The sequence below is a fragment of the Xenopus laevis genome, chromosome 1S (genome assembly GCF_017654675.1).
Source record: "Xenopus laevis strain J_2021 chromosome 1S, Xenopus_laevis_v10.1, whole genome shotgun sequence".
Lineage (NCBI taxonomy): Eukaryota > Metazoa > Chordata > Amphibia > Anura > Pipidae > Xenopus > Xenopus laevis.
In genome coordinates, this window is record NC_054372.1 from 25378971 (window position 1) to 25405848 (window position 26878).

Below are 26878 nucleotides of genomic sequence, written 5' to 3' on the forward strand. Positions count from 1 at the left end.
AGTAAAGTCTAAAATAGAATAAGGCTAGAAATGCTGTATTTTGTATACTAAACATAAACATGAACTTACTGCACCACAAGCCTAATTAAACAAATGATTTATGCTTTCAAAGTTGGCCACAGGGGGTCACCATCTTGTAGCTTTGTTAAACATCTTTGCAAGACTAAGACTGTGCACATGCTCAGTGTGGTCTGGGCTGCTTAGGGATCGTCATAAATGATCAAAACAGCACAAGTCGAATAAAATCTACCAGAAGCCGATACAGCAAGACTGATTAATAATCAGAATATTCAGACTGCACTTGGACCCCTGTTGTCATGTAATCTAATGTGGATTTTATAGTTTTTGTATTGTTTAATACAAACTTTCTCCAACTCTGCAGATCAAGTGGCTGCAGCAAAATAATCCTCCAAATAGAATCCCATTTTATCTGTTTAAATCTGGCTCCATGATCTTTGTCCCTGCAGCTGGAGTCGGAAACAGTAAAGGGGATGTAAAGGCAAAAATAAAATCCAATACAAATCTCTACACAGTCGCCAACTGCTCTACCGGGAAACAAACAAAGCTGCTTGAATTCTGCATGGCTGGGAAGTAAGGCGGGGGCTCCCCTGCTGTTCATAAGTATGATTGTTTCCCTGCTCAGCAGTTAGGGACCGTCTGACAATTCCTATCCACAGCAGTAAATGAAGGGAGAATTTCACTGCATACAGTCAGGTTTCTTATAAAAACGGTACACATTTTTTAATTGAAGTATATTGGAGATAGGTTTCTTTTTTCATCAAAGAAAGTAAAATTGGGATTTTATTCTTTTGCCTTTACATGTCCTTTAAATTAAATCCTTCTGGGTAGCCTTGACGTCTTTGGTTCTCTCCATTACAACCCTGCAGTCAATTGATTTACTTACACATGAAAAGTAGAGGTGATAATAAATGAAAGCATTAAGAGTATAGCATCCCTGTGCATTTTATGTCTGCAGCCCGTGCAACAGCTTATTAGTGATTTAGACCAAGGCTACTGATTAGGAGGTACGAGGTAAAGTAATCAAAAGTCTTATGATTGTGACCTCATCTAGTAACCAACAGAAACAAATCAGATGTTTATTTTTAATGGGATACTGTTATGGGGAAAATGAATCAGTTAATAGTGCTGCTCCAGCAGAATTCTGCACTGAAATCCATTTCTCAAAAGAGCAAACAGATTTTTTTTAGATTTAATTTTGAAATCTGACATGGGGCTAGACATATTGTCAGTTTCCCAGCATGTGACTTGTGTTTTGATAAACTTCAGTCACTCTTTACTGCAAGTTCGAGTGATATCTCCCCCTCCCTTTACCCCCCAGCAGCCAAACAAAAGAACAATGGGAAGGTAACCAGATAGCAGCTCCCTAACACAAGATAACAGCTGCCTGGTAGATCTATGAACAACACTCAATAGTAAAATCCAAGTCCCACTGAGACACATTCAGTTACATTGAGTAGGAGACTCCAGCCTGCCAGAAAGCAGTTCCATCCTTAAGTGCAGGCTCTTTCTGAAAGCACATGACCAGGCAAAATGACCTGAGATGGCTGCCTACACATCAATACTACAACTAAAAAAAAAAATAGACTTGTTGGTTCAAGAATGACATTTTATATTGTAGAGTGAATTATTTGCAATGTAAAAGGTGTAATTTAGAAATAAAAAACTACATCATAAAAATCATGACAGAATCCCTTTAAAGTTTGCAAACTGAAGATGATTTCTTAAATGTACCTCCTCTTCAATATACAATTCTGGGTGTACTTGCAGCTGGAGCCAACCGCTTACCCTTTAAACATGTTACAAAAGGTAAATAAAGAACTTACATTGATAACCAAAGCACAGAGCTGGAACTGCTCTGGAGTAATGATTTCATGATAGCACGGTTCCTGGGCAAGCTTCATGATAGCAGCGCCAGCAGCCAACCTTAACCGGGACATGTCGGATTTACTGAAATATAACATAGGGACATTCTAAATCAGTACACAGCAAAGTATTGTTAGATAGAAATTGTCTTCAAATAGTGACATACAAATCAGGAAATGTTATCAATTTTAGTTTAATTGCTCATTTATTAGGGCCTCGTGGGCCACAGGGTCTGCTTCTCTGTAGTTACACCCCTGGGATTAATATCACATTAAGTCACCCAAGTTAAATGTATTCACATAGAATATTTTTTCACAATATGTTTAAAACTTACCTAATTCTTTTCTGTTCTGTCAGATCTCCCTCGCTCACAAGCATAGCTGATAATAACCGTAGAGTGGAGTTAGCCGATTTTGACTGATTGTTTTTCATACCCAGCAACCAACGAACTAATAGCTTTATTGCTTGGCCCTGATAAGAGATTCACACTATTAGTCATATAAACATCTCAAATTAAGCATTCATAGATTTTTAATTCCAAACAAGTACCAGGTTACAGATAGATAGATAGATAGATAGATAGATATAGATATATATTATATAAAATTACTTCTTCAAGGCTCCAGTATTATCAATAGTTTGAGGAAAACATTTCCACTTTAAAGGGGAACTATCGCAAAAATGAAAAATTCTATATGAGCTTCATCATACTGAAATATAAAAAACTTTCTAAATATAATCAATTAATAATTCTGTACCGTTTCTGAAATAATCACGTTTATCTTCACTATGACTCTCTCAGCATCTGTTTCTCTTCATTCTGTCTTCATGCAGGAGTTGGGTGTCAGATATTCATTGACAGTTAGATCCAATATATCTTATGGGGGGCTCCTTTTGCCTAGAAGATGTATTAGAGCTCACTCTATTAAAACCCCAATCACTCCTGTCTCTCTACATGCAGAATTTGTGCAAAAGGCACAATTTTGTTTGTACTGGAATCCGTTATTTGAGTGAGCTCTAATACATCTGCTAGGCAAAAGGAACCCCCCTATAAGATATATTGGATCATTCATCTGACACCCAAGATGAACTTGATTATTTCAGAAACGATGCAGAATATTTCATTGATTGTATTTACAAAGTTTCTTATTTCAATATGATGAAGAGTATATTACATTTTCCTTTTTGTGATAGTTCCCCTTTAATTAAAAATATTCAAGAACAAAGGCTTCAATAACTTATTTCAGAGAATGAACTGCTAACAAATGTGTCTCTCCAAAAGTCATACTGGCTACTACTACTTCCATTGTTTGCTCAATCATAATCCCAAATATCATAATCCCCAAATCCCACATGTTCCCTAATGTCGTACTTTCAGTTGAGAAGTTGAGAATCCCATATCAGTACTAATTTTCTTAAAGGGATACTGTCATGGGAAAAAAATTTTTTTTCAAAATGAATGAGTTAATAGTGCTGTTCCAGCAGAATTCTGCACTGAAATCCATTTCTCAAAAGAGCAAACAGATTTTTTTTATATTCAATTTTTAAATCTGACATGGGGCTAGACATTTTGTCAATTTCCCAGCTGCCCCTGGTCATGTGACTTGTGCCTGTACTTTAGGAGAGACATGCTTTCTGGCAGGCTGCTGTTTTTCCTTCTCAATGTAACTAAATGTGTCTCAGTGGGACATGGGTTTTTACTATTGAGTGCTGTTCTTAGATCTACCAGGCAGCTGTTATCTTGTGTTAGGGAGCTGCTATCTGGTTACCTTCCCATTGTTCTGTTGTTTGGCTGCTGGGGGGGGGGAAAGGGAGGGGGGTGATATCACTCCAACTTGCAGTACAGCAGTAAAGAGTGACTGAAGTTTATCAGAGCAAAAGTCTCATGACCTGGGGCAGCTGGGAAATTGACAATATGTCTAGCCCCATGTCAGATTTAAAAATTAAATATAAAAAAAATCTGTTTGCTCTTTTGAGAAATGGATTTCAGTGCAGAATTCTGCTGGAGCAGCACTATTAACTGATTCATTTTGGAATTTTTTTTTTTTCCCATGACAGTATCCCTTTAACCAAATCTGAACTTGTCTGTTCTCTGAGAACAGAGACAGGAAGGAAACAGAAAACGTTGGGTGTTCTGGGCTTAGAAGTGCCAAAAACCCTGAAGAGGTATCACATGTAGGAGCCAATTCTGGATCAACCAGTCTGTGTGGGGCTCCTGGACTACTTCCTGAAGAGTTGAAATAAGAGTGTAAGAGTATATATAAGAGCATTCTTACTTTAGCAAGGACTTCTGGAGACACTTCCTCATCTGGGCACCACAGTTTGCCATTCTTGTCACCATTAGACTAGAAATTTGAGAAACAAATCATTTACATTAACATGACATCATTGTCTCAATCAAATAGAATAAAGGGGGTAAAAAACTCTGCACATACCCGATCGTTCATCAGCAGATCCTTTACAATGAAGTTTGCCACAACAGATTTCATTGGAGAAGCAAATTGGTCAGGAGCCAGCATCGAAATGTGACCCAAAGAGACTAAAGGTGTAACTAATTGTTCTGGTACATCTGCGTTTAAGCTTCTGCTGAGGGGCTACAAGAGAAGAGCAGACAATGAAAAGACCAATTAAAGATAAAATATACCCTATTGTCTTCTTTCGTTTTACAGGACTTGGCTCGGGATTCATCCAAAGTTTGATTCCATCCAAATAACGAGTGCCTGGCAAAACTAAATCTGAAGCCTGTCACATGTTTATGGCTCAAGTTCCCCTTTAAAGGTTCACTCTTTGGTCAGCGCCCTGCTTGAAATGAGTGCAGATATAGGAAAACTGTCAATCATAGTTTCAAAAATATCTAGTACAACAAAAACAATTTCAGGTTTGATGTTTAGCCAAATTTTTTTTTCGAGAATTTTGTTATTTCAATTAAATCTAATAATGTTGGCTTTTGTGCATCTCTATTAAACATAATCTTTGGCCATCTAAGGAGACGAAGGCAACTCGGGTGAAGGAAATTGCCTACAGTGAACTTCTGCAAAGACTTCAGATTTTACATCTTTACAGAGAAAATTTGCAACATTTAACGATGCACCTAGAATGCTTGGGACATGGATTCTGGATAAGCGGTCTACCCATAATTTGGATCTCCATACCCTAATTTACTAAAAATAATTTAAACATTAAATAAATCATTTTTTAAAAAAGTAAAATCATTTTCTTCTGATGGACTCTATGGCAGATGGCCTTCCTGTATTTTTTCTGAATAAGGGGTCTACCCGTAATTTGGATCTTCATACCTTAAAGGGATACTGTCATGGGAAAACATGTTTTTTCCAAAACACATCAGTTAATAGTGCTGCTCCAGCAGAATTCTGCACTGAAATCCATTTCTCAAAAGAGGAAACAGATTTTTTTTATATTCAATTTTGAAATCTGACATGGGGCTAGACATTTTGTCAGTTTCCCAGCTGCCCCTGTCATGTGACTTGTGCCTGCACTTTAGGATGGAACAACTTTCTGGCAAGCTGTTATTTCTCCTACTTAATGTAACTGAATCAGTCCCAGTGGGACTTGGCTTTTACTATTAAGTGCTGTTCTTAGATCTACCAGGCAGCTGTTATCTTGTGTTAGGGAGCTGCTATCTGGTTACCTTCCCATTGTTCTTTTGTTTGGCTGCTGGGGGGAGGGAGAGAGGGGGATGAGATCACTCCAACTTGCAGTACAGCAGTAAAGAGTGACTGAAGTTTATCAGAGCACAAGTCACATGACCAGGGGCAGCTGGGAAACTGACAATATGTCTAGCCCCATGTCAGATTTCAAAATTGAATAAAAAAAAAATCTGTTTGCTATCTTGAAAAATGGATTTCAGTGCAGAATTCTGCTGGAGCAGCACTATTAACTGATGTGTTTTGAAAAAAAACATGTTTTCCCATGACAGTATCCCTTTAATTTACTAAAAATCCTTTAAACATTAAATAATTTTTAACAGCACTTAATAGTAAAAGCCAAGTCCCACTGGGACTGATTCAGTTACATTAAGTAGGAGAAATAACAGCTTGCCAGAAAGTTGTTCCATCCTAAAGTGCAGGCACAAGTCACATGACAGGGGCAGCTGGGAAACTGACAAAATGTCTAGCCCCATGTCAGATTTCAAAATTGAATATAAAAAAAATCTGTTTCCTCTTTTGAGAAATGGATTTCAGTGCAGAATTCTGCTGGAGCAGCACTATTAACTGATGTGTTTTGGAAAAAACATGTTTTCCCATGACAGTATCCCTTTAAGGTATGAAGATCCAAATTACGGGTAGACCCCTTATTCAGAAAAAATACAGGAAGGCCATCTGCCATAGAGTCCATCAGAAGAAAATGATTTTACTTTTTTAAAAAATGATTTATTTAATGTTTAAATTATTTTTAGTAAATTAGGGTATGGAGATCCAAATTATGGGTAGACCCCTTATCCAGAATCCATGTCCCAAGCATTCTAGGTGCATCGTTAAATGTTGCAAATTTTCTCTGTAAAGATGTAAAATCTGAAGTCTTTGCAGAAGTTCACTGTAGGCAATTTCCTTCACCCGAGTTGCCTTCGTCTCCTTAGATGGCCAAAGATTATGTTTAATAGAGATGCACAAAAGCCAACATTATTAGATTTAATTGAAATAACAAAATTCTCGAAAAAAAAAATTTGGCTAAACATCAAACCTGAAATTGTTTTTGTTGTACTAGATATTTTTGAAACTATGATTGACAGTTTTCCTATATCTGCACTCATTTCAAGCAGGGCGCTGACCAAAGAGTGAACCTTTAAAGGGGAACTTGAGCCATAAACATGTGACAGGCTTCAGATTTAGTTTTGCCAGGCACTCGTTATTTGGATGGAATCAAACTTTGGATGAATCCCGAGCCAAGTCCTGTAAAACGAAAGAAGAAAAAAAAAAAAAGAAAAGAAAGTAAAACAATTTCCTTATGATGGACTCTATGGCAGATGGCCTTCCTGTAATTTTTTCTGGAAAAGGGGTCTACCCGTAATTTGGATCTCCATATATTAAGTTTGCTAAAAATCACTGAAAATCATTTAAAACATGAAATACATTCAATAGAACTGTTCTGGCACCAATGCATAATTCAATGTAGATTAGTTGAGCCTGTAATGAACGGTTAGAGAGAAAAGGGAAATCGAATAAAACCATTTTACTTATGATGGACTCTAAGGCTGATGGCCTTCCTGTAATTTGGAGAATTTTGGATAAAGGGTTTCCAAATAAGGGATCTTTTCCTGAAGATAGTTAAAACGTATTTTATTTTCTATAACATTAACCTCCGAAGAAATAAACAGTTACCTCAAAAATTTGAGCCAGCTGCACTTCCTTGTTAGAAAATATAGAATGGATGCAGTGCACAGCTTGCTTGGCTTGGTGCGGGGTCCCTCTCTTGGCTTTTTGGTGCAATATTGGGATAAGTGCACTATGGACACAAGAATAGCAAAAATGTCGATTATTCATACTGCAATAAAACTTTGGTAGAAAAAGACTTACATAAAGCATTATTTTCAGGTTTGCAAAAAAAAAAAAATGCATATAAAATAGGAACTGCAATCACCAATATCAGAAAATGTGTAATGGTTAGGGAATCCAGGATTTGGTTCGGGATTTTGCCAGGATTCAGCATTTTTCAGCAGGATTCAGATTTGGCAAATCCTAATTTGCATATGCAAATTAGGGACAGAGAGGGAAATCGCGTGACTTTTTGTCACAAAACAAGGAAATAAAAAATGTTTTCCCCTTCCCACCCCTAATTTGCATATGCAAATTAGGATTTGGTTTGGCCAAATCCAAAATAGTGGATTCAGTGCATCCCTAGTAATGGTAAATCAACTATTGGTAGACGGCAGGTGTAACATTTTGAATCTCGTTGTCCTGTGTGTCAAAATGTGTGACTTCCTGAAAGTGCTCTGAACAGCAAAAACAAATTCACAAACAACCCCCAAAAAAAGACCCAAAACAAAGTGTGTAATGGTCCAAAATCTACAACATGAACTAAAACAAGTTTGGGCAATCCACTGAAAACATTGGTCCAAGAGGTCACAAAGTAGAATTGCTATCCATAGGACAACATTGCAAAGCTATTTTGTATTGATTATTTACCTCAAAACTGGACTGGCAATGCAAGAAGCTTAAAAAAATTGAAAGAACCCAAAAAGTAACATCTATAGATGCAGGTCTTTAAAGGGGTGGTTCACCTTCAAGTTAACTTTTAGTATGTTCTAGAAAGGCTAATTCTAAGCTATGTTTCAATAGCTTTTCATTATTTATAATTTTTGAATCATTTGCCTTTTTCTTCTGAATCTTTCCAGCTTTCAAATGGGGGTCGTTGACCCAATCTAAAAAACAAATGCTCTGCAAGGCTACACATTAATTATTATTTCTACTTTTAAATCCTAATAAAAAAATGTAAACCAACTTCAAACTGTTGTATACTATCACTCTCATACTAAAAGTTAACATAAAGGTGAACAACCCCTTTAACGATCTAGGACAAGTTAAAGGGGAACTATCACGAAAATGAAAATTTAATATAAGCTTGCTCTTACAAAACTTTGTAAATACATTCAATTAAAAATTGTGCATTGTTTCTGAAATAATCACATTCTGTTCACCATTACTCGCTCAGCATCTGTTTCTCTTTATTCTCTATTCATGTAGCAGTTGGGTGTCAGATTCACAGTTAGAGCCAATAAATCTTAGATGTATTAGAGCTCACTCAAATAACTGATTCCAGTACAAACAAAATCTAACAAAACAACTGCCTTTTGCAAAAATTCTGCATGTAGAGAGACAGGATTACTGGTGATTTTAATAGAGTGAGCTCTAATACATCTTCTAGGCAAAAGGAGACCCCCATATATTGGATCTAACTGTCAATTATTATCGGACACCCAAGTGCTGCATGAGGACAGAATGAAAGAAACAGATGCTGAGAGAGGGATAGTGAAGATAAACGTGATTATTTCAGAAACGGTACAATTCATTTTTAATCGATTGTATTTAGAAATTTTCTTATTTCAGTATGCTGAAGGATAAATCATATTTTAATTTTTGCAATAGTTCCCCTTAAAAAACACTAAACAAACCGTTCCATAGTGGCTATAAGTTGGATGCTCCAGCTAGACTAAACACAAGCTTCTGGACATTCCTGTTTGTTTACCCTTTACCTAACAATTGGCTGCAATGGTGCAACACACTGGAAACCCACACAACCTCATATTCTATGTGTTGACTTTATCCTAAGGTTGGGTCAGGCGTGGATGACACATAAAGTGTAAGGACAGGATTGAGGGACATTAATTCAAGCTGTACACTGGTACTCTCTGAAAACCAGTGCTGCAGGTTACCAACAACATCGTTGGGAGTTATTATCATGGAACGTTATATTTCTACTTGCAGCAAAAGAAAACGTACGATCTGATCTGTGGCAGGTCAGTCTCAATTCTGTGCCCTGTGTTTCTAAAGATCTGAATCGCTGCTTCAGCCACTTTATCATCTTCCATACGGAGGCACTGAAGCAATGACTCGTATGTTTCATCAGAATGAAACGAGGTAGGGTGGGTGAAGGAAAGTACCTGAAAAAAATAAATAAATATGGCATGGAACGTTTAAAAATAATAGATTCTAAACTGGCAGCTATGGATTATCTTTTCCTCAAAATATGTCAAATGTTGTAAAACAGCGAACCAGAAAGCAAAGAAAGGAAATGAAGAGTGCACTGCAGCTGAGGCTAAAACTAACCCTAAAAAGTTTAAACTATATTAATAGTATAAAGATGCAGGTGGAGAGTGTTGCTCCCAGTATGGTTGCAACAGATACAGAAAAGGCAAATGTGCTAAATCGGTTCTTTTCTTCAGTGTATACAATAGAAGAGCCTGAGTTCCCAGGCTCACTTCATAGCTGCACAGATGGCCCAGCTCAATCTAGTCAGTGGCTGACTAAGGATATGATCCATAAAGCTATAATAAAAACTAATGTAAACAAGGCTCCAGGGCCTGATGGCATAAACCCCTAGGTTCTAAGAGAGCTTGGTTCAGTTTTAGACCACTCCCTATTTCTGATTTTTTCAGATTCGCTTTTCATCTGGTATGGTACCTATGGACTGGAGAAAAGCTGACGTCATTCCAATATTTAAAAAGGGATTACGATCTCAGCCTGGCAATTATAGGCCAGTAATTTTGACATCGGCAAATTATTTGAAGGCTTGCTAAGGGATCACATTCAAAATTTGAGATCTATTTGGATTTTGCCAAAGCATTTGATACCGTGCTCCACAAACGACTGGTTTCTAAACCAAGGTCTGTTGGGCTTAATGAAGTCGTTCACACATGGATAGGAAACTGGCTACAGGATCGGGTACAGAGGGTGGCTGTTAATTCATTCTCTACTTGGAGTAAGGTTCTTAGTGGGGTCCCTCAGGGCTCGGTATTGGGTCAACTTTTTTAACTTGTTCATTAATGACTTAGGGGAGGGTATAGTAAGTAATGTATCAGTGTTTGCAGAATACAAATATCCAGCCCAATTAATTCCAAGGATGTGGCATCCTTGCAACAGGATCTTGGCAAACTAGCGAGCTAAGTGGCAAATGAGATTCAATGTTGATAAATGTAAAGTCATGGACCTGGGATGTGAAAATATCCACTTATACCCTTAATGGGACGGCACTAGGCAAATCCATTATGGAAAATGACCTTTGAGTCCTTGTATCAATTCCATTTTACATGAATCTCATTTGCCACTTAGCTGCCCAGATTGCCAGTTTGTCAAGATCCTGTTGCAAGGATGCCAGTCAGAAACATGCCCCAGCTATTGGCCACACAGCCCCTTTTGGGAGTGCATAGTGGTTATTTTAATCAGGATTATTGGTTTTAACGGTATAATAAACAGAGCCTTTTATCAGGTATTTATATAGTTTATTCAACGTGACACATTTGAAAGATAACACACGTTTTCTACATTGTATTTTTTAGCACTTCCTTGAGGCCACTGTTGTATAGCCTATTTAAGGAAGTGACACAAATGTATCTGTAAGCCTATGATTAAGGGAGTTGCTCCCGAAACCTTTTCTTTTCAACGGAGTGCTGTCTTTCCAATTTTTTTTGCAAGTATCATTTACAGCAGACTTCATGGCATCCATCTTCCGGGTCTTCGGTAAGCTCCCAGTCAGCTTAGCGAAGACCCGGAAGATGAATGCCGTGACGTCTGCTGCCAGTATCTGCGCAGAGGGCTAAGTGTAAAGTATGGGGCATTTCCCCGGGGGGGGGGGGCAGTTAGCCTGGGGGAGGAGGGTCTATGTGGGGTGGGGGGTACGGGGTTTTTTCTGCAAGGTTGAATTCTCCTTTAAAAAAGGGTTGGATGGCTTTTTAGAAAGTGAGGGAATACAGGGTTATGGAAGATAACTCATAGTACACATTGAACCAGGGACTGGTCCGGTTGCCATTTTGGAGTCAGGGAGGAATTTTTTCCCTCTGAGGCAAATTGGAGAGGCTTCCTCTGGATCAACTAGCAGTTAGGCAGGTTAAAAAAGTTAAATGGTTGAACTTTATGGACGTGTGCCTTTTATCAACCTAACTTACTATTTTACTATGAAAACTAAATGCATGTTCTTATTGTTGCCCCTCTAATCCTACTGATTCGTTATACATCTCTTATATGTTTCTCTTGAAATTAAAGCAACAGTAAAGTGTTTGAAAGGAATGAAAATATAATGTACTGTTGTGCTGCACTTGTAAAACTGGTGTGTTTGATTCAGAAACTCTACAATAGTTTATACAAACAAGCTGCTGTGTAGTCATGGGGACAGCCATTCAAGCACAGGATACACAGCAGATAACAGATAAGCTCTATAGTATACAATGGGTTTCTTCAGAACCTGTTATCTACTGTGTATCCTGTGCTTGAATGGCTGCCCCATTGGCTACACAGTGTTTCTGAAGCAACGCACCAGTTTTACCAGTGCAGGGCAACATTAAATACTATTGTCATTCCTTTCAAACACTTTCATTTTTTGGTGTTACTGTTCCTTTAACAATAACCTTCAGAGGAAAATCCATTCTACAGAACTGAAAGCTTTGACAGCATCCAAGTATGAAAGAACCCTTTGACCAGAAGTAGCATGTGGAATTTGTAAATTGGCAGAAAGCCTTCTCTGATGCTTATAGTCAAGGCTCTGTCTAGCCTAAATCAAGTTGGGTCCCTTCAAACTAATTTAAGAATAGCTTTAAGTCCAAGCCAGGATCTTGACCAATATTTTTATATCACAGTAAAGCAAAGAAATAGAGTGGTAAAAATAAAAAAATAACCAGTACTACAGTAACCTGTTTATGTATTACGGTGATAAGAGTTTTACACATAGGGGCACAAGTTTATCTTGAAGAGCTTGACTGCAGAAAGCTTTCAATCTAGTAACAATGGTATCCCTTTTGTAGAATTCTATAGGGATCTCTTTAAAACCTGGGGCCTTCCCATTAGAAATTGCTGCTTTTTACCTTTGTAATGTTTTTTCCCCACATACAGTTTTTAATCTAGTGATCATATAGTCTCCATATACATACACTTTTTGTTTTAGCTCCGTCTTTACGTAAGGACATTACCTTCAGTAGTTCCAAACCTGCCCTTATAGCAGAATCAGGGCTCACACCCTCTTCTTCATCATCAGCTGTACCTTCTATTGACTTATTCATTAGCTTCACTAGAGCACTGGAAAACAAAAATCAAAGAAAATACTAGTAAGAATACTATGAATAACAGATATTGTTACCTAGAATTGTTTTTAAAGCATATATCATTCTCTGTTATATGTGCTGTGAGCAAAGCTTCCCCTGTTTAAATTACAAAGCAGATTTGTTTCCTCAGCACAGCACTTCAGACCAGTGGCATAACTACTCACCGGTGGGCCCTGGTACAGCATGTGCACCTGGGCCCCCCTGTTGGGCTCTCCCCCCTATGAATCATGCAAGCTGTAATATCTCCCCCTGCCCAGCCTCCTGCGATCACCATTATCACGGCTCCGGTGGGCCCCAAGGGGGTGTGGGCCTGGGTGCGATTGCACCAGCTGCACCCCTGGTAGTTACTCCACTGCTTCAGACCCCTCCATAATTAGATCTCCTAAGGAAGGTGCTAAGTAGTCCTAAATCCGTGTATATTCATGTCTAATGCTTGTAGCTGATTATTAAAACTCTGTGTATGTTTACTAAGCAGGGATGATGATTGCAAGCAGGGAACCGTAGAAGGCCTATGATTACACATAAAAATGTTATGTTTGCCATTTAAATGTAAACACAAACGTGTACAGGAAATCAAGACTATGCCATGTTAACAAATACACAGTAAGTGTGAAGAGATCATTACAGAAATTCCAAACGTTTACATGGCTGAAAGATGAAACCAATAGGTAAAAGTCATAGAACAAAACAAAATAATTCAAAAATGTTCTCCCATCTAAGTGAACTTTGTTTTACCCATGGTTGCTATTATTCTGAACACACTGTATAACACTGTGTGTTTAAAAAAAAAAGTGAGTAAAGTTCAAAATCCATTTAAAAGGGGTGGTTCACCTTCAAACGCTTTTTCCAGTTCAGTTGGTTTCAGATAGTTCACCAGAAATAAAGATGTTTTCCAATCACTTTGTGACTGTTTTTCGAATATTGAACTGTAAAGTTTAATTTTACACCTTCTAAAGCAGCTCTGGGGGGGGGGGGGTCATCGACTCTTTAAAGGGGTTGTTCACCTTCAAACAACTAGTTGTTTTCAGATAGATCACCAGAAATAACGACTTTTTCCAATGACTTTCTATTTTCTATGTGTGACTGTGTTTCTAATATTCAAGTGTAAAGTGTCATTTTTCACCTTCTGAAGCACCTGTTCAAAATTGATACATTTAGTTAATACATTTGTGAATTTTTCAGATTTCAGGCAGAGCTTAATAAATAACCCCCTTTATTGATACATCTGTTATCTTTGTCCCTGCTGAGCAGAATCTCTGGGTTTCATTACGTTAGAATTGATACAATAGTTGCTAATATTCCACAGATACTGCTGAGAAATGTATCAACTAAATACAGCAAATTACAACAGTTCATAATCTGCTCCTGGATCACTGAGCTGCCAGACTGAAACACCAGAGACACCAACATTAAACTTTAAACTTAGATTTTTGGAAAACGATAAAAAAAAGATGGAAAATGAAAAAAGTCTTTTGCTTATGGTGATCTAAAAACAACTGAAAAAAAGTGATTGGAAGGTGAACAACCCGTTTAATAACTTTTATTTCCATATACACAAATGCATCGGGAATTAAAATTAGAATTTCAAGATTTATCAAACCATGACCCTTTAAAAAACCGAATTAGACTATTCGCCACCTAAAACCTGCCGAGTTCATGTATAAGTCAACGGGAGAGGTCCAGGGACCAATTTGAACTTGTTAATAGCCTTCTTGATATTCAGGTTTTTTCCAGAGAAAAGCTCGATTTGAGTTTACTCTAATCAGATTTGGGTTTTCAGGTTGGTAAAATTTGTGCGAGTTTTGGATATTCTATTTTTTTTATTAAATAACCCCCTATTGAATTTTGAGTATATTTAAATTTATTAATTAAAAGAAAATTCACATGAATTCGACCTTTGATAAATGTGCCTCTAAAAGTATTAATTAAAACTGAAGTCATGTTACAATTAAGCATTAATGCAAAATTTTATGTTCTATTTTAAGACTGTACACAGAACAGAAACCCTCCACAGCAAATAGACGGGCAATGTGCTTTTTTTGAGCCATATTTGTACTGGGTGGTCTCAGTATAATATAATTATAATTTATTTATTTTACACAGACATATTCTGCAGCACTTTACAGAGATCCGCATCAGTCCCTGCACATTGACACAGTTTTACCAGGAACTAGTGAACCTGCCTTTGTTTTTGAAGGAGTTGGGAGGACCTGGATGGAGCCTATACAAGCATGGAAAGAACATGCATATTTTTTTTAAGTGTTCTGGTTGGAATGAAACCAAGTAAAACAAATAAGCAAAACAAAACAAATAAAACATGTAAGGACTACAATTTTCTATTTGAAGCAGAGAATGTACCTGATAGCTTCTGAATCTATATGCACTGGAGCAATTCTTTCCAGTAAGAACTTGACCATTTCCAGAAACGGATTTGTAGGTTGCTTGGGATTTGCAACCTTACGAGCTATATCCCTCTAAAATACAAATAATAAAGTCAATAAAAGGAAAGCTGCATGTTCTACGGATAGTTCAATATATATGAAGCAGGTTTAATTCAAAATACTTCCAAGCAAAAAAAAAAAGCAATATTGTGAGGGGAGTAGTTTTGTTTTTCAACCTTGTTTGTGCCAACCTTTCGTTGTTGAGTGAAACCTCAATTTTACATCTTCTAATTTTAAAGAACTAAATTAATATAGCTAAACGATATATTTATATACTGAACTTATTGCACCAGCCTAACGTTTCAGCTTCTCAATAGCTGCAATGATCCAGGACCTCAAACTTGTCACAGGAGGTCACCATCTTGGAAAGTGTCTGTGACACTCACATGCTCAGTGGGCTCAGCTGTTAAGAAGCTAAGCTTAGGGGTCTTCACAAATTATCAAGCAGAAAATGAGGTCTGTCTGTAATATAAGCTGATGCTACAGGGCTGATTATTAAATTCTGATGTGAGTTGCACTGGTTTCTGTGCTGCCATGTAGTAATTATCTGTATTAATTACTAATCAGCCTTATATCGTGACATTTATATTCTATGTGTACTGTATATTGTGAGTGGGTCCCTAAGCTCAGTAAGTGACAGCAGCACAGAGCATGTGCAGTGAATCAGTAGGAAAGAAGATGGGGAGCTACTGGGGCATCTTTGGAGACACAGATCTTTACTGCTAAAGGGCAGTGGTTGCCTTGGGCTGGTACAGAAGCTCAAAACATTATGTACAACATTTCTAGCTACTTCTTTAGTTAGGCTTTTCTTCTCTTTTAAGGATTCCTTCATTTTACATTTCTGAATGTGGTCCAACCTATGTGTTATGCATAATATATTCCCAAACATTTTTTTTCTGGCCCCCCTGAAAAACTTAAAATGGGGGTTCTACTGTATATAAAAATGTTCAATAAAAGAAAGGATTTAATACATATGACCCGTATACTTGACCTACCATTCTGTACTTCTCACTAGGGTTAGGTTAACATCTTTGTTACCATTATAAGATACTTATTTAATAAAAGAGAAAGGAAGGGGAAAAAGATGCTTATAGCTTCTGTTTTTTGCACTTTGCCCTCGCTTACCACTGCCTTCCAAAATGTAGTGTGGCTGAAAACTAAAGGTATTTAAGACAAAGCACTGACATTCTACAAGACATGGATCTAAGCACAACCTGTATTTATGAAGGGTTTGTCTTACCACGCACACATCTGCCTGTTTACATGAACATGATGGACTAATTAAAACTTCCAGCTGAGACCTGAGCTTCTCATCTTCGCCCAAGACTTGATTGAACTTTTTCACAAAATCTTGTGCTTTTCCTGGATCTGGCAAGTTTTCTGGGAAGGGGAAAAAGTAAACTATCATGAAAACGCAACTGCAAAAAAAAAAAAACACAAACGAATTTGTCTAAACTGAGAACTGCAATTTTTTAAATGTACCTTATTGTTCAAAACCCTTATTTTGGGGTGAATAAATGATTCAAATTTTGCTAAGTTTTCCAAGCATAGAATATTATCCTCAATATTATACCCCCATTTCTGTGAATTTTAAATGCATATGCCCTGATCACTCAGCAGTATGATTGTGTCAAAATGGGATCTGATCCACAAAAAAAAATGTACTCACTTGCAACTGTCATCAATTTTGCAAACATGGCAGTGGTGTTAGCTTCTGACTGAGGAATAAAACATACAATACCAATAATTATATGAGTGCAATACATATTTAATGGAGACACTGGCAACAATGCGAGTCGATCAATGTACGAGTTAATCCTACACATGCAATAAAACCCCAGGCCCTGAACAATCTGTATAACAGGTCCCATACCTGTAGTAAAATGTATCTAGTGCTTTACATACTTGTACCCTAAGCGTGCACAACTCCTTTAACAGATTATATTAGTGTTTAGCATATTATAGTGGAACCTCAATTTTACATTAAAAGGCATATTGATATTAAAGGCATACTGTCATGGAAAAACATGTTTTTTTCAAAACGCATCAGTTAATAGTGCTGCTCCAGCAGAATTTTGCACTGAAATTCATTTTTCAAAAGAGCCACTGAGACTGATTCAGTTACATTAAGTAGGAGAAATAACAGCCTGCCAGAAAGTAGTTCCATCCTCAAGTGCAGGCACAGGTCACATGACTGGGGCAGCTGGAAAACTGACAATATGTCTAGCCCCATGTCAGATTTCAAAATTGAATATAAAAAAATCTGTTTGCTCTTTTGAGAAATGGATTTCCGTGCAGAATTCTGCTGGAGCAGCACTATTAACTGATTCATTTTGGAAAAAACATATTTTCCCATGACAGGATCCCTTTAAGTTTTCCCTCATTTCACATTGTTGTTATTATGCATAATACATTTCCCTGATTTTACATTTGCCTGTATTTAAGGGTAAGGCCACAGGAGGAGATTCAGGGAGATTTTGTCGCCTGGCTCAGTGAGGCAACTTCGGGCGACTATAGAAAACGCATCGCCGCGTGTGCATTAGCGCAGGCGACTTTTCATTGTAGCCTATGGGGAAAAACGCTGAGGCAGTTCGGGGAGATAGTCGCTCAAAAGACGAGGCGATTAGTCACCAGGCAACAAAATCTCCCTGAATCTACTTGTGTGGACTAGCCATTACACCATTTTTTTCTGGTTCAATGAAAAACGTAAAACGGGTTCTTCTGTATAAGGTAATTTTTTTTTTTTTTTTTTAAAAGGTTTTTATTTTTGTTTTCACAACAAACAACACACACAGTAACAAGTACAGCGAGGCTACGACAATCCAAATCAGTTATACATCAAAATAAGTCAACAATTAGTATGAGCATATAGCATACATCCGTGAATGGGCAAGGGGAGGGGACGGGGCACCTCGGTCCAAGGACGTGGGACTGTTAAGGAAGCGCAGAGCTAGGGGGCTGCTGCAGAGTTGACATCTAGCCAAGGGTCCCAGACCTTTTCAAATTTGTGGGGACAGCGTCTGGCTAGGTATGTGAGCTTAATGACAGGAAGCTTACTATTTACCAATTGGACCCATTGTTTGGTTGTAGGTGCTTGAGGGCTCATCCACTTCATTGCAACAAGTTTCTTTGCATAGAAATACACAGACTTTAGCAATATCCTAGTTTTGTTTAGGGGGGCCAGCTCATCAACAAGCCCCAGCAGGCACACCTCCGGGGCTAGTACCCCGGGGAGGAGTAGCTGATCGGAGAGATATTTTACCACTGCAGTCCAGAACTCGTGGACTAGCGGACAGGTCCACAATAGGTGGAAGAAACCAGCATCTGGGGCCTGACATTTGGGGCATGTGGCAGTGGGGTTCCTGCCCATCATTCTAAGTCTCAGTGGGGTGACATAGGTCCTATGCATAATCCGATACTGAACCATCTTGTCCCTAGTAGAAATCAGAAAATCATACACTCCCTCAACCGCATCTTCCCACAGTGTGTCATCCAAATGAGGGATATCCACAACCCATTTACCTTTTACCTTCCCAAACGGGTTGCCTAGAGCAGGAATCAGGGATTTATAGAGGTCAGATATCAACTTCTTAGGGCTCGGGTCCCATAATCTGCGCTCATACTGTGGAACCACAGTAGAGACCGATTGCGAACCAAATTGGGACACAAATGCATGCCGCAGCTGCAGAAACCGATATACCTGAATTGTGGGCTGGTTCAGTTTCTCCTTAAGTTGGGACAAGGTCGGAAAGCTGTCATTAATGACCAAGTCGCTCAAGTGCCGAATTCCCAGTCTAGGCCAATAATGGAAATCTGGCAGTTGTGTTAGGTGCTGGAGGTTCGAGTTCCTCCACAATGGAGTATACGGTGAGGGTGTAGGACTATTTTGGGTCAGTATTTTCCGAACTATAGCCCATATTCTTTGCGGGATTGTCAGCACTGGTGGCAATTCCGGGGTATCTCTGCGTCTTCTGTAAGGGGGATTTCTGATTGCCTCTAGGGAACCTGCTATAGATGCATGAAGTGCCGTTAGCGTGTTCTCTGGGTCTGGGCAGAACCAGTTGTGTACATACATTAGTTGCGAGGCATAGTAATAATAACGGAGATGTGGGAGGGCAAGGCCACCCTTTTCCTGAGGGGCCATAAGCGAGAGCTTACTGATCCTAGGGGATTTATGGGCCCATATATAGGGAAGCAAGATAGAGTCTATGTGCTTATGTACCTGCGGGGCAATCCACACTGGGGCATGTTGCATCACATACATATATTTGGGCAAGACAATCATCTTGAATAAATTCACCCTGCCCCACACTGTGAGAGGAAGGCATTCCCAACGACCCGCTTTAGCTTTGAACGAATGCGTTACTGGTTCAATATTATCCGCCACATAATCATCAAGGTTGTTTGATATGGTAATCCCTAGGTACTTAAATTTCGACACCCACTTCAGGCCCAGGATCTCCCCTTCAGTACGGGGTGCTTCAATAGAGAAAAGAGTAGATTTGCCCTTGTTTACCACCAGCCCACTGAAGGTGCCAAATTGATCAATCAGTTCTAACGCCCTGTGCAACGAGTTCTCGGGATCTGCTAAAAATAGAAGGATATCATCCGCGTATAGGGCTATCTTTTCTTCTAGTCTCCCATACTTAAGGCCAGTCACGTCGGGTGCTTGGCGTAGCATTATGGCTAAGGGCTCTATCGCCAGAGCAAATAATAGGGGGGAGAGCGGGCATCCCTGCCTGGTACCACGGGATAGAGGAAAGGCTCTAGAAAGGGTATTATTTACCTGTATACGGGCAGTCGGAGAGCAAAAGAGTAGATGAATCCAGTTTATGAAAGTGCCGCCTATCCCAAAATTCTCTAACACCTTCCACAAGTATGACCACTCAATGGAATCGAAAGCCTTGGTGGCATCTAGGGATACTAGCGTTCTATTGCCCCCATTACTGTGTGTAATTTGGAGGTGGGAGTGCAGCCGCCTGAGATTAATAGACGTGCTCTTGTTGGGCATAAAGCCAGTTTGGTCAGGGTGAACCAACGTGGCTATCACTTTATTAAGGCGCTGGGATAAAATTTTCGCTAAGACCTTCACATCCGTATTAATAAGAGAAATGGGGCGGTAAGAGTCACAAGAGTCAGGATCCTTCCCCTCTTTAAGTATAAGAATTATGGTAGCATTGTAGAAGGATTGGGGAAGTGACCCTGACTCTCTGGCCGTGACTAGTGTGGCGTGGAGTTTGGGAGCGAGCTGGTCACTAAGAAAGCGGTACCAGGCGGTCGGTAGACCATCTGGACCCGGGTTTTCCCTGGAGATAGGCTCCCTATGGCTTCCACCACTTCACCCAAGGTTATGGGGGCATCCAGATATGAGGACTCCGCTGGGCTAAGCCTAGGGAAGGAAATGCCTTGTAGGTATTGGTCAAGTTCTGCATTAGAGTAGGAGGCGTGCGCAGAGTAGAGGTCCTGATAGTAGTTAGCAAATACGTCTGCAATATCCTCCGCCCTCGTCATATAATCACCAGCGGTGGTTTTAATGCGAGCTATCATCGTGGGGGGGTTGTTAATTTTAGCCAGATACGCCAGGGTTTTGCCATTTTTGTCCCCCTGATCAAATATCTTTTGGTTGATATACAGTAATTTTTTCCTAGTGGCGTTAGTTTGCGCCAACTCGAGGTCTCTCTGGGCAGTAATCAGCTGCTGGTGACTTTCTACAGTGCCATGTACACAATAGGCTTTTTCGGCCGTGAGGACTGCAGCCGCAGCCTCATCAATTGCTTGCTTAGCTACCGCTCTTGCTCTGGCAATTGCTGAGATCAGGGTGCCTCTAGCTACTGCTTTGGAGGTGTCCCATAAAGTATTGTTTTGCGCTGAGTGGGAGTTAGTCTCCCAGTATTCACCGTAGCCCTGAGTACAGGTCTCGGCCACTTCGGCGTTATTGAGCCATAGGGGAGAGAGTCTCCACTGGAAATGTTTGACCCGGGGTGTGACACTAAACACCAGATATAGAGGGCCGTGATCAGATAGGGCCCTTGGGAGGTATTTGGCTTCCGTAACCCATTGGGTGAAGTCTGGGGTGCCCAAGGCCATATCTATGCGGGATAGTGAACCTTTACCCACTGAGTGGCAGGAGAACTGTTGTTCTGCGGGGAATTTGTGCCGCCAGATGACTGTCAACCCCACTGCCTCCATCCACTGGTTGAGCGGGGAGGAAGGCGTTGAGGAGGCATGTAGCCTATCCAACGTTTGGTCGAGCACCGTATTAAAATCCCCCATGACACAAATTGGACAAGGTAAGTAAACAGAGAGCTTGGAAAAGATGAGGTCTAACAGATCCAGCTTGAAGGGAGGAGGCATATAGACATTGACTATTATCAGCTCCTGATTATTGACTTTACAATGGAGGATTACAAATCTACCAAAGTGATCCGTGTTAACACTTAGCAGTTCATATTGCAGGTTCCTACGTACCAAGATAGAGACCCCTCTGGAGTATGTGGAGTAGGAGGCATGGTATACCTGATTAACCCATCTCTTTTTTAGGGCCAGCAACTTTTGACCAACCAGGTGGGTCTCCTGAAGCAGGAGGATGTCAGGTTTGTATTTCCCAATATAGTCAAACACGAGTGCCCTTTTGAATTTGGAATTTAACCCCCGCACATTCCACGATAGCAACTTTACATCCCCCATAATTTATGGCTACTAGAAGTAGTGTCAGGATACTGCCAAATACTCCAGAGGGTCTGTCTCCCCTCCTCCGCCCACACAACTGATAGGAGGACAAGTACATAGCCAGCTGTACACAACAAATAACACACATGAAACGCCCCAACTTTTCTGTATAAGGTAATTTTAAAGGTATTTGCGTACATTTATTTTAATGTTTGATGTGTACTATGAACTAGTAGAGGGAAATTAGTTTACATTTGCTTGTTATTTTATTCTCAAAAATATTAAGAGGCAAATAAAGATTTCAGCCTCGTATTCCTGACTCAGATGTTAAAATAACGGAGCAAAATACGAAGTGGAAATATATTGCATACCTACAACACTGAATGCTTGCAACATTGCCTTCAAGCTAATTTCAAATAAATAATACTTTGCAGATACTTACAGTGGGCTGTTTGTGTAAATCCAACAGCTCCCTTACATGGCTTCTCAACATATTCTGGCACTTCCACATCTCATTCAATGCTCTACAAGGTAAGGAAAATGGAGATTACACTACCAGTTACAATACATTTTTATAGTGTTAAGAAATGAAAGCACATCCTATGTTTAAAACAGGGTGTGATGACGGTCTTCAAAGCATCCACTCTTACAGACAACTTTCTCAATGTTTTTTTAATTTTATTCCTTACAAAATAATCACATGTTGGTCACTGGTACTGGCACAAAGCAAGAATAATAGTACTACCGAAAAAAAAAATAGTTGAAAAAAGAAAAATTTATATTAACAGGACATCCACACAGTTCACCCCAGTCCCCGGCTGCAAACATACAGTGACATACCAATAGATGAGAGTTCCTCCAAACAATAAGCCAGCAGCTAAAAAAAAATACAAAAAATTTTTAGTAGGACATACTGGGCAAAATCTATTGCGTTTTGTGCCTATTGGGGGCAATCATAGGTAATGTGCCCCAACAGGAACGAAACGCGTTAGGTTTTTGCCCAGTGTGTCCTATTATTATTTTGTATTTTTTTAACTGCTGGCTTATTGTTTGGAGGAACTCCATTGGTATGTCACAGTAAAAGCATAGGGAAATACAGGTGTAAAGATGGCCATAGACATGCAGATTTTACTCTTTGCATAACGAAAGACTTAATTTCAATTGAACGATCTACAACTAGCCGTTAAAGGAGATCTATTGCAAAAATTTAAATATGTTATATAAGCGTCATTTGCTGAAATAAGAAACTCTCTAAATACAATCAATTAAAAATTCTGTACCATTTATGAAATAATCAAGTTATTGATTGAAAGTTATTGTCTAACGCATCCTTTGGGGGGGGGGGGAGCACTCAACTTAGGTGCTCACTAAAAATAACCGACTCTGATGGAAATCCTGTGTCTCTGGCGTGCAAAGTGTTTGCCAGAGTCTGTTATTTTGTATGTGCTGGAGTTGGTTATTTGAGTTATTCTGATAAGAAAGGGGAGCCCCCCCCCTAAAAGACGTATTAGACCTACCTGTCGATCAAAATCTGACCCAGACCTCAGCATGAAGAGTGACGGGTTGCGGAGAGTGAGATACTGAAGAATAACTTGATTATTTCTTCAAAGGCACAGAATTTTTAATTAGAAGACAAATGGTACGGAGCACACGGTGGTCCAGGAGTAAAATTCTGTTTATTAAATATCCATTAAAACCGTCAGTACATTACATGGATGTTGTAACCCCACACTTGACGCGTTTCGTGGCGTCTCGCCACTTCCTCAGAATTTTTAATTGATTGTATTTAGAATGTCTTATTTCAGCAAGATGAAGCTTATAGTAAATTTTCATTTTTGCGATAGTTCCCCTTTAAGACTAAAAATGTAGGCAAAATAAATTTAAAAAAAAATCAGACAATCTTCTGGGCATTAATTGACACACAGCTATTGCACAAAAGTTATGTCTGAGAAATAGTGGTGACAGTCACCCATGGATATCACCAGATAGGCAATACATGCAAAGATATTATTGATAGTCGACAGAAATTTTCTAACCTGTCCCATCGACTAAAACGATTGCCATGAAAAATGTGAGGATGATTAGTTTGAGTCGACATGAGCTTAATGAGTTGTCAATTCATTTCAGTTTCAAGGGTGTTGTGTATAGATGGTAGCATACCTTATCTTGATTTTCAATGTATTATTTTGTCATGTGTCTTAATTATTTCCCTTCCAAGTCTATCTGCAATTTAAATTGCAATTTGGATGCTATATTTTTATTTACACGATACTTTAAATAAAAAAATATTTGTTTATCTTTTTTTTGTACTCTTGTCTACTAACAACTGAACATGGTCCGGGAAAAACACTATAGCATGTTACAGAGCTGTTCAACAGGAGGCACACTGAACAGTGTCCAAAAGACTTCTATTACTAAACTTCTAGTATTCTTAAAGGGATTCTGTCATGATTTTCATGGTGTAGTTTATTTCTAAATTACACGGTTTACACTGCAAATAATTCACTCTACAATATAAAATTTAATTCCTGAACCAGCAAGTGTATTTTTTTAGTTGTAATATTGGTGTGTAGGCGCCATCTCAAGTTTATTTGCCTGGTCATGTGTAACTAAATGTGTCGCAGTGGGACCTGGATTTTACTATTGAGTGATGTTCTTAGATCTACCAGGGAGCTGTTATCTTGGGTTAGGGAGCTGCTATCTGGCTAGCTTCCCATTGTTCTGTTGTTAGGCTTCTGAGGGGGGGGGGGAGTGATATCACTCCAACTTGCAGTACAGCAGTAGAGTGACTGAAGTTTATCAAAGCACAAGCCACATCACTGGGGGCAGCTGGGAAACTGACAATATATCTAACCCCATGTCAGATTTCAAAATTAAATATAAAAAAATATATATTTGCTCTTTTGATAAATGGATTTAAGTGCAAAATTCTACTGGAGCAGCACTATTAACTGTAAAATAAAAACTTTTTTCCCCATGACAGTATCCCTTTAAATTAAAAAAACAAAAAAAAAACAAATAGAACTGAACATGGTCCTGGAAAAACACTATAGCATGTTACAGAGCTGTTCATCAGGAGGAACACTGAACCATCCAAAAGACTTCTATGGCCACTAGTATACTTAAGTGCTTATGGACTTATTTTTATGACATAACCATTTAAATATAATTAGAACATGTGGTATGAGAAATTACCATCACTCTACATGTAAAAGGTGGACCCGTCACCCAGACATAAAAATCTGTATCATACAAGTCCTTTTCAAATTAAATATGAAATCCAATTTCTATTTTTTATTAAAGCATTCATAGCTGTTGTAAACTCATTTAAAAATCTCAGCTGTCAATCAAATATTGCCTGTCCCTCCTCTATTCCTAGGCATAGAGGCGGGGCAAGCAATTACTTTCACTTTCCATTCAGCACTTCCTAGATGTCACTGCTCCCACATTCCCTCAGTTCTCAACCATTTAATTGTGTAGCCAGGGCATGGGGATGGACATCAGGTCCCCCATTCTGGTGCACAAACAAGACTCTGAGATGATACAAGACTTGTCTTAATAACAGTGTCCACAAAATGGCTCCTTCCTGCTTGATATAATTATGAGTTCCCAGACTGATGGAAACAAGATTCAATATTCAAAGATTCAAATAATTTATACAGTGTAATTAAAGTTCATTTTGCTTGACTAACATGATAAAATAGGATTTGAAATAAATTTTTTTTGGTGACAGGTCCCCTTTAACAGTGACTTACTAGCATGCCTAAGTATGTTCATTTTGGTTTGTACTCACTTTACTGCATTGGGATCCAGGCTAGCATACAAATAGTACAGACACTTCATCCTTTCTTCTGTTTCTAGATTGTGAGGGACAAGCTGCTGGGCAAAGATTTTCTCTACAAGTAACCTAGAGAAATGAAAAATAATGAGAATATATACATAAGAACAGAAGTCATAAACTTTCTATAAATGAACAAGCCCTCGGAAAGAGAAGCTGTAGAACAAGTGCTCAAGAGTGAATGACATACAGAATCAAATATACAGACACAGCTTCCAGTTTAGGATACGTTAGCTTATTCAAGTCTACTATGATTATACATGGGAACTACAGTATGTTCTGATTTCTAATCATGCTTTGGATGCAAGATACAAGTGCTTAGATTTGGGGGCAAATTCACTAAAGGGCGAAGTGACTAAAGCTGGCAAAAATTCGCCAACGTTACGTAATTTCGGTACTTCACTGATTTACTAACAGGCGCAGGCGTAAATTCGCTAGCGAAGGAGATAGACTCTAGCGGTACCTCACACTCTAAAGCCAGTTGAATTTTCGCTCTGGCGAATGGACGTAACTACGCAAAATCACTAAGATGCGGATTTTACTGAACGTTACCTCTTGCGCCAGACTTGCCTTCGCCACCTCAGACCAGGCGAAGTGCAATAGTGTAGATAGGAGTTCCTCGAAAAAAAAAGTTTACATTTTTCCCAAAAAAAACTGGCGACTTAAGTTTTTCAGGGTGATAGGCTGCAAAAGAGCGTAATTTAAGCTTTTCAGGGTGATAGGCTGCAAAAGAGCCTAAATTTTTGTTTTTTTGGGTACCCGGCTTCCCCCCTACATTCCCTAACATATGGCACATAAACTATACACTGGGCTCATGTGTAGGGCATTATAACAACTTTATTTTATTTTATTAAGGTTCCCTGGGCTTGTGCAATGTAATGTATTTGCTGCAACATATACGTCCATTCAACTTTAACTTCCCGCCGTGTGCAAATTAGCCAACGCTAGTGCAACTTCGCTTTGCTTTCCGAATTAACGATAGAGGAAATTCGCCATCATTTGTTGCCCTTGACGCAACTACGCACTTTAATGAATTAGCGTTGTCCTGGCAAAGTGTCGCAATGTGAGCGAAACCATCGCTGGCGAATTTTCGGAGTTTAGTGAATTTGCACCTAAGTCTCTATCCAGATTTCCCCCATATACTCCATATTAGCTTTCCTGAAAAATGCTGACCATATCATTTAGATTTAAGTCTTAGAACATGGTAAGCAACTAATAAAAGCATATGAATAAAACATTTTACACAAGAGAAAATTTGGGAAGCTTTCCGGATATGGC

At 39.0% G+C, this 26878-nt stretch overlaps 1 protein-coding gene across 6 annotated transcripts in view; it reads right to left on the reverse strand.

Annotated features, from left to right (window-relative positions):
• pds5a.S (PDS5 cohesin associated factor A S homeolog) overlaps positions 1-26878 on the reverse strand; it is a 62823-nt gene that overhangs the window by 9020 nt on the left and 26925 nt on the right. For all 6 annotated transcript variants that reach the window (NM_001096594.1, XM_041576875.1, XM_041576884.1 and 3 more), the window contains 12 exon segments: positions 1845-1968; positions 2219-2355; positions 4161-4229; positions 4320-4478; positions 7224-7347; positions 9342-9502; positions 12521-12626; positions 15011-15126; positions 16334-16473; positions 16763-16811; positions 22205-22286; positions 25556-25669. In NM_001096594.1, coding sequence (NP_001090063.1) covers positions 1845-1968; positions 2219-2355; positions 4161-4229; positions 4320-4478; positions 7224-7347; positions 9342-9502; positions 12521-12626; positions 15011-15126; positions 16334-16473; positions 16763-16811; positions 22205-22286; positions 25556-25669 — 1381 coding nt within the window.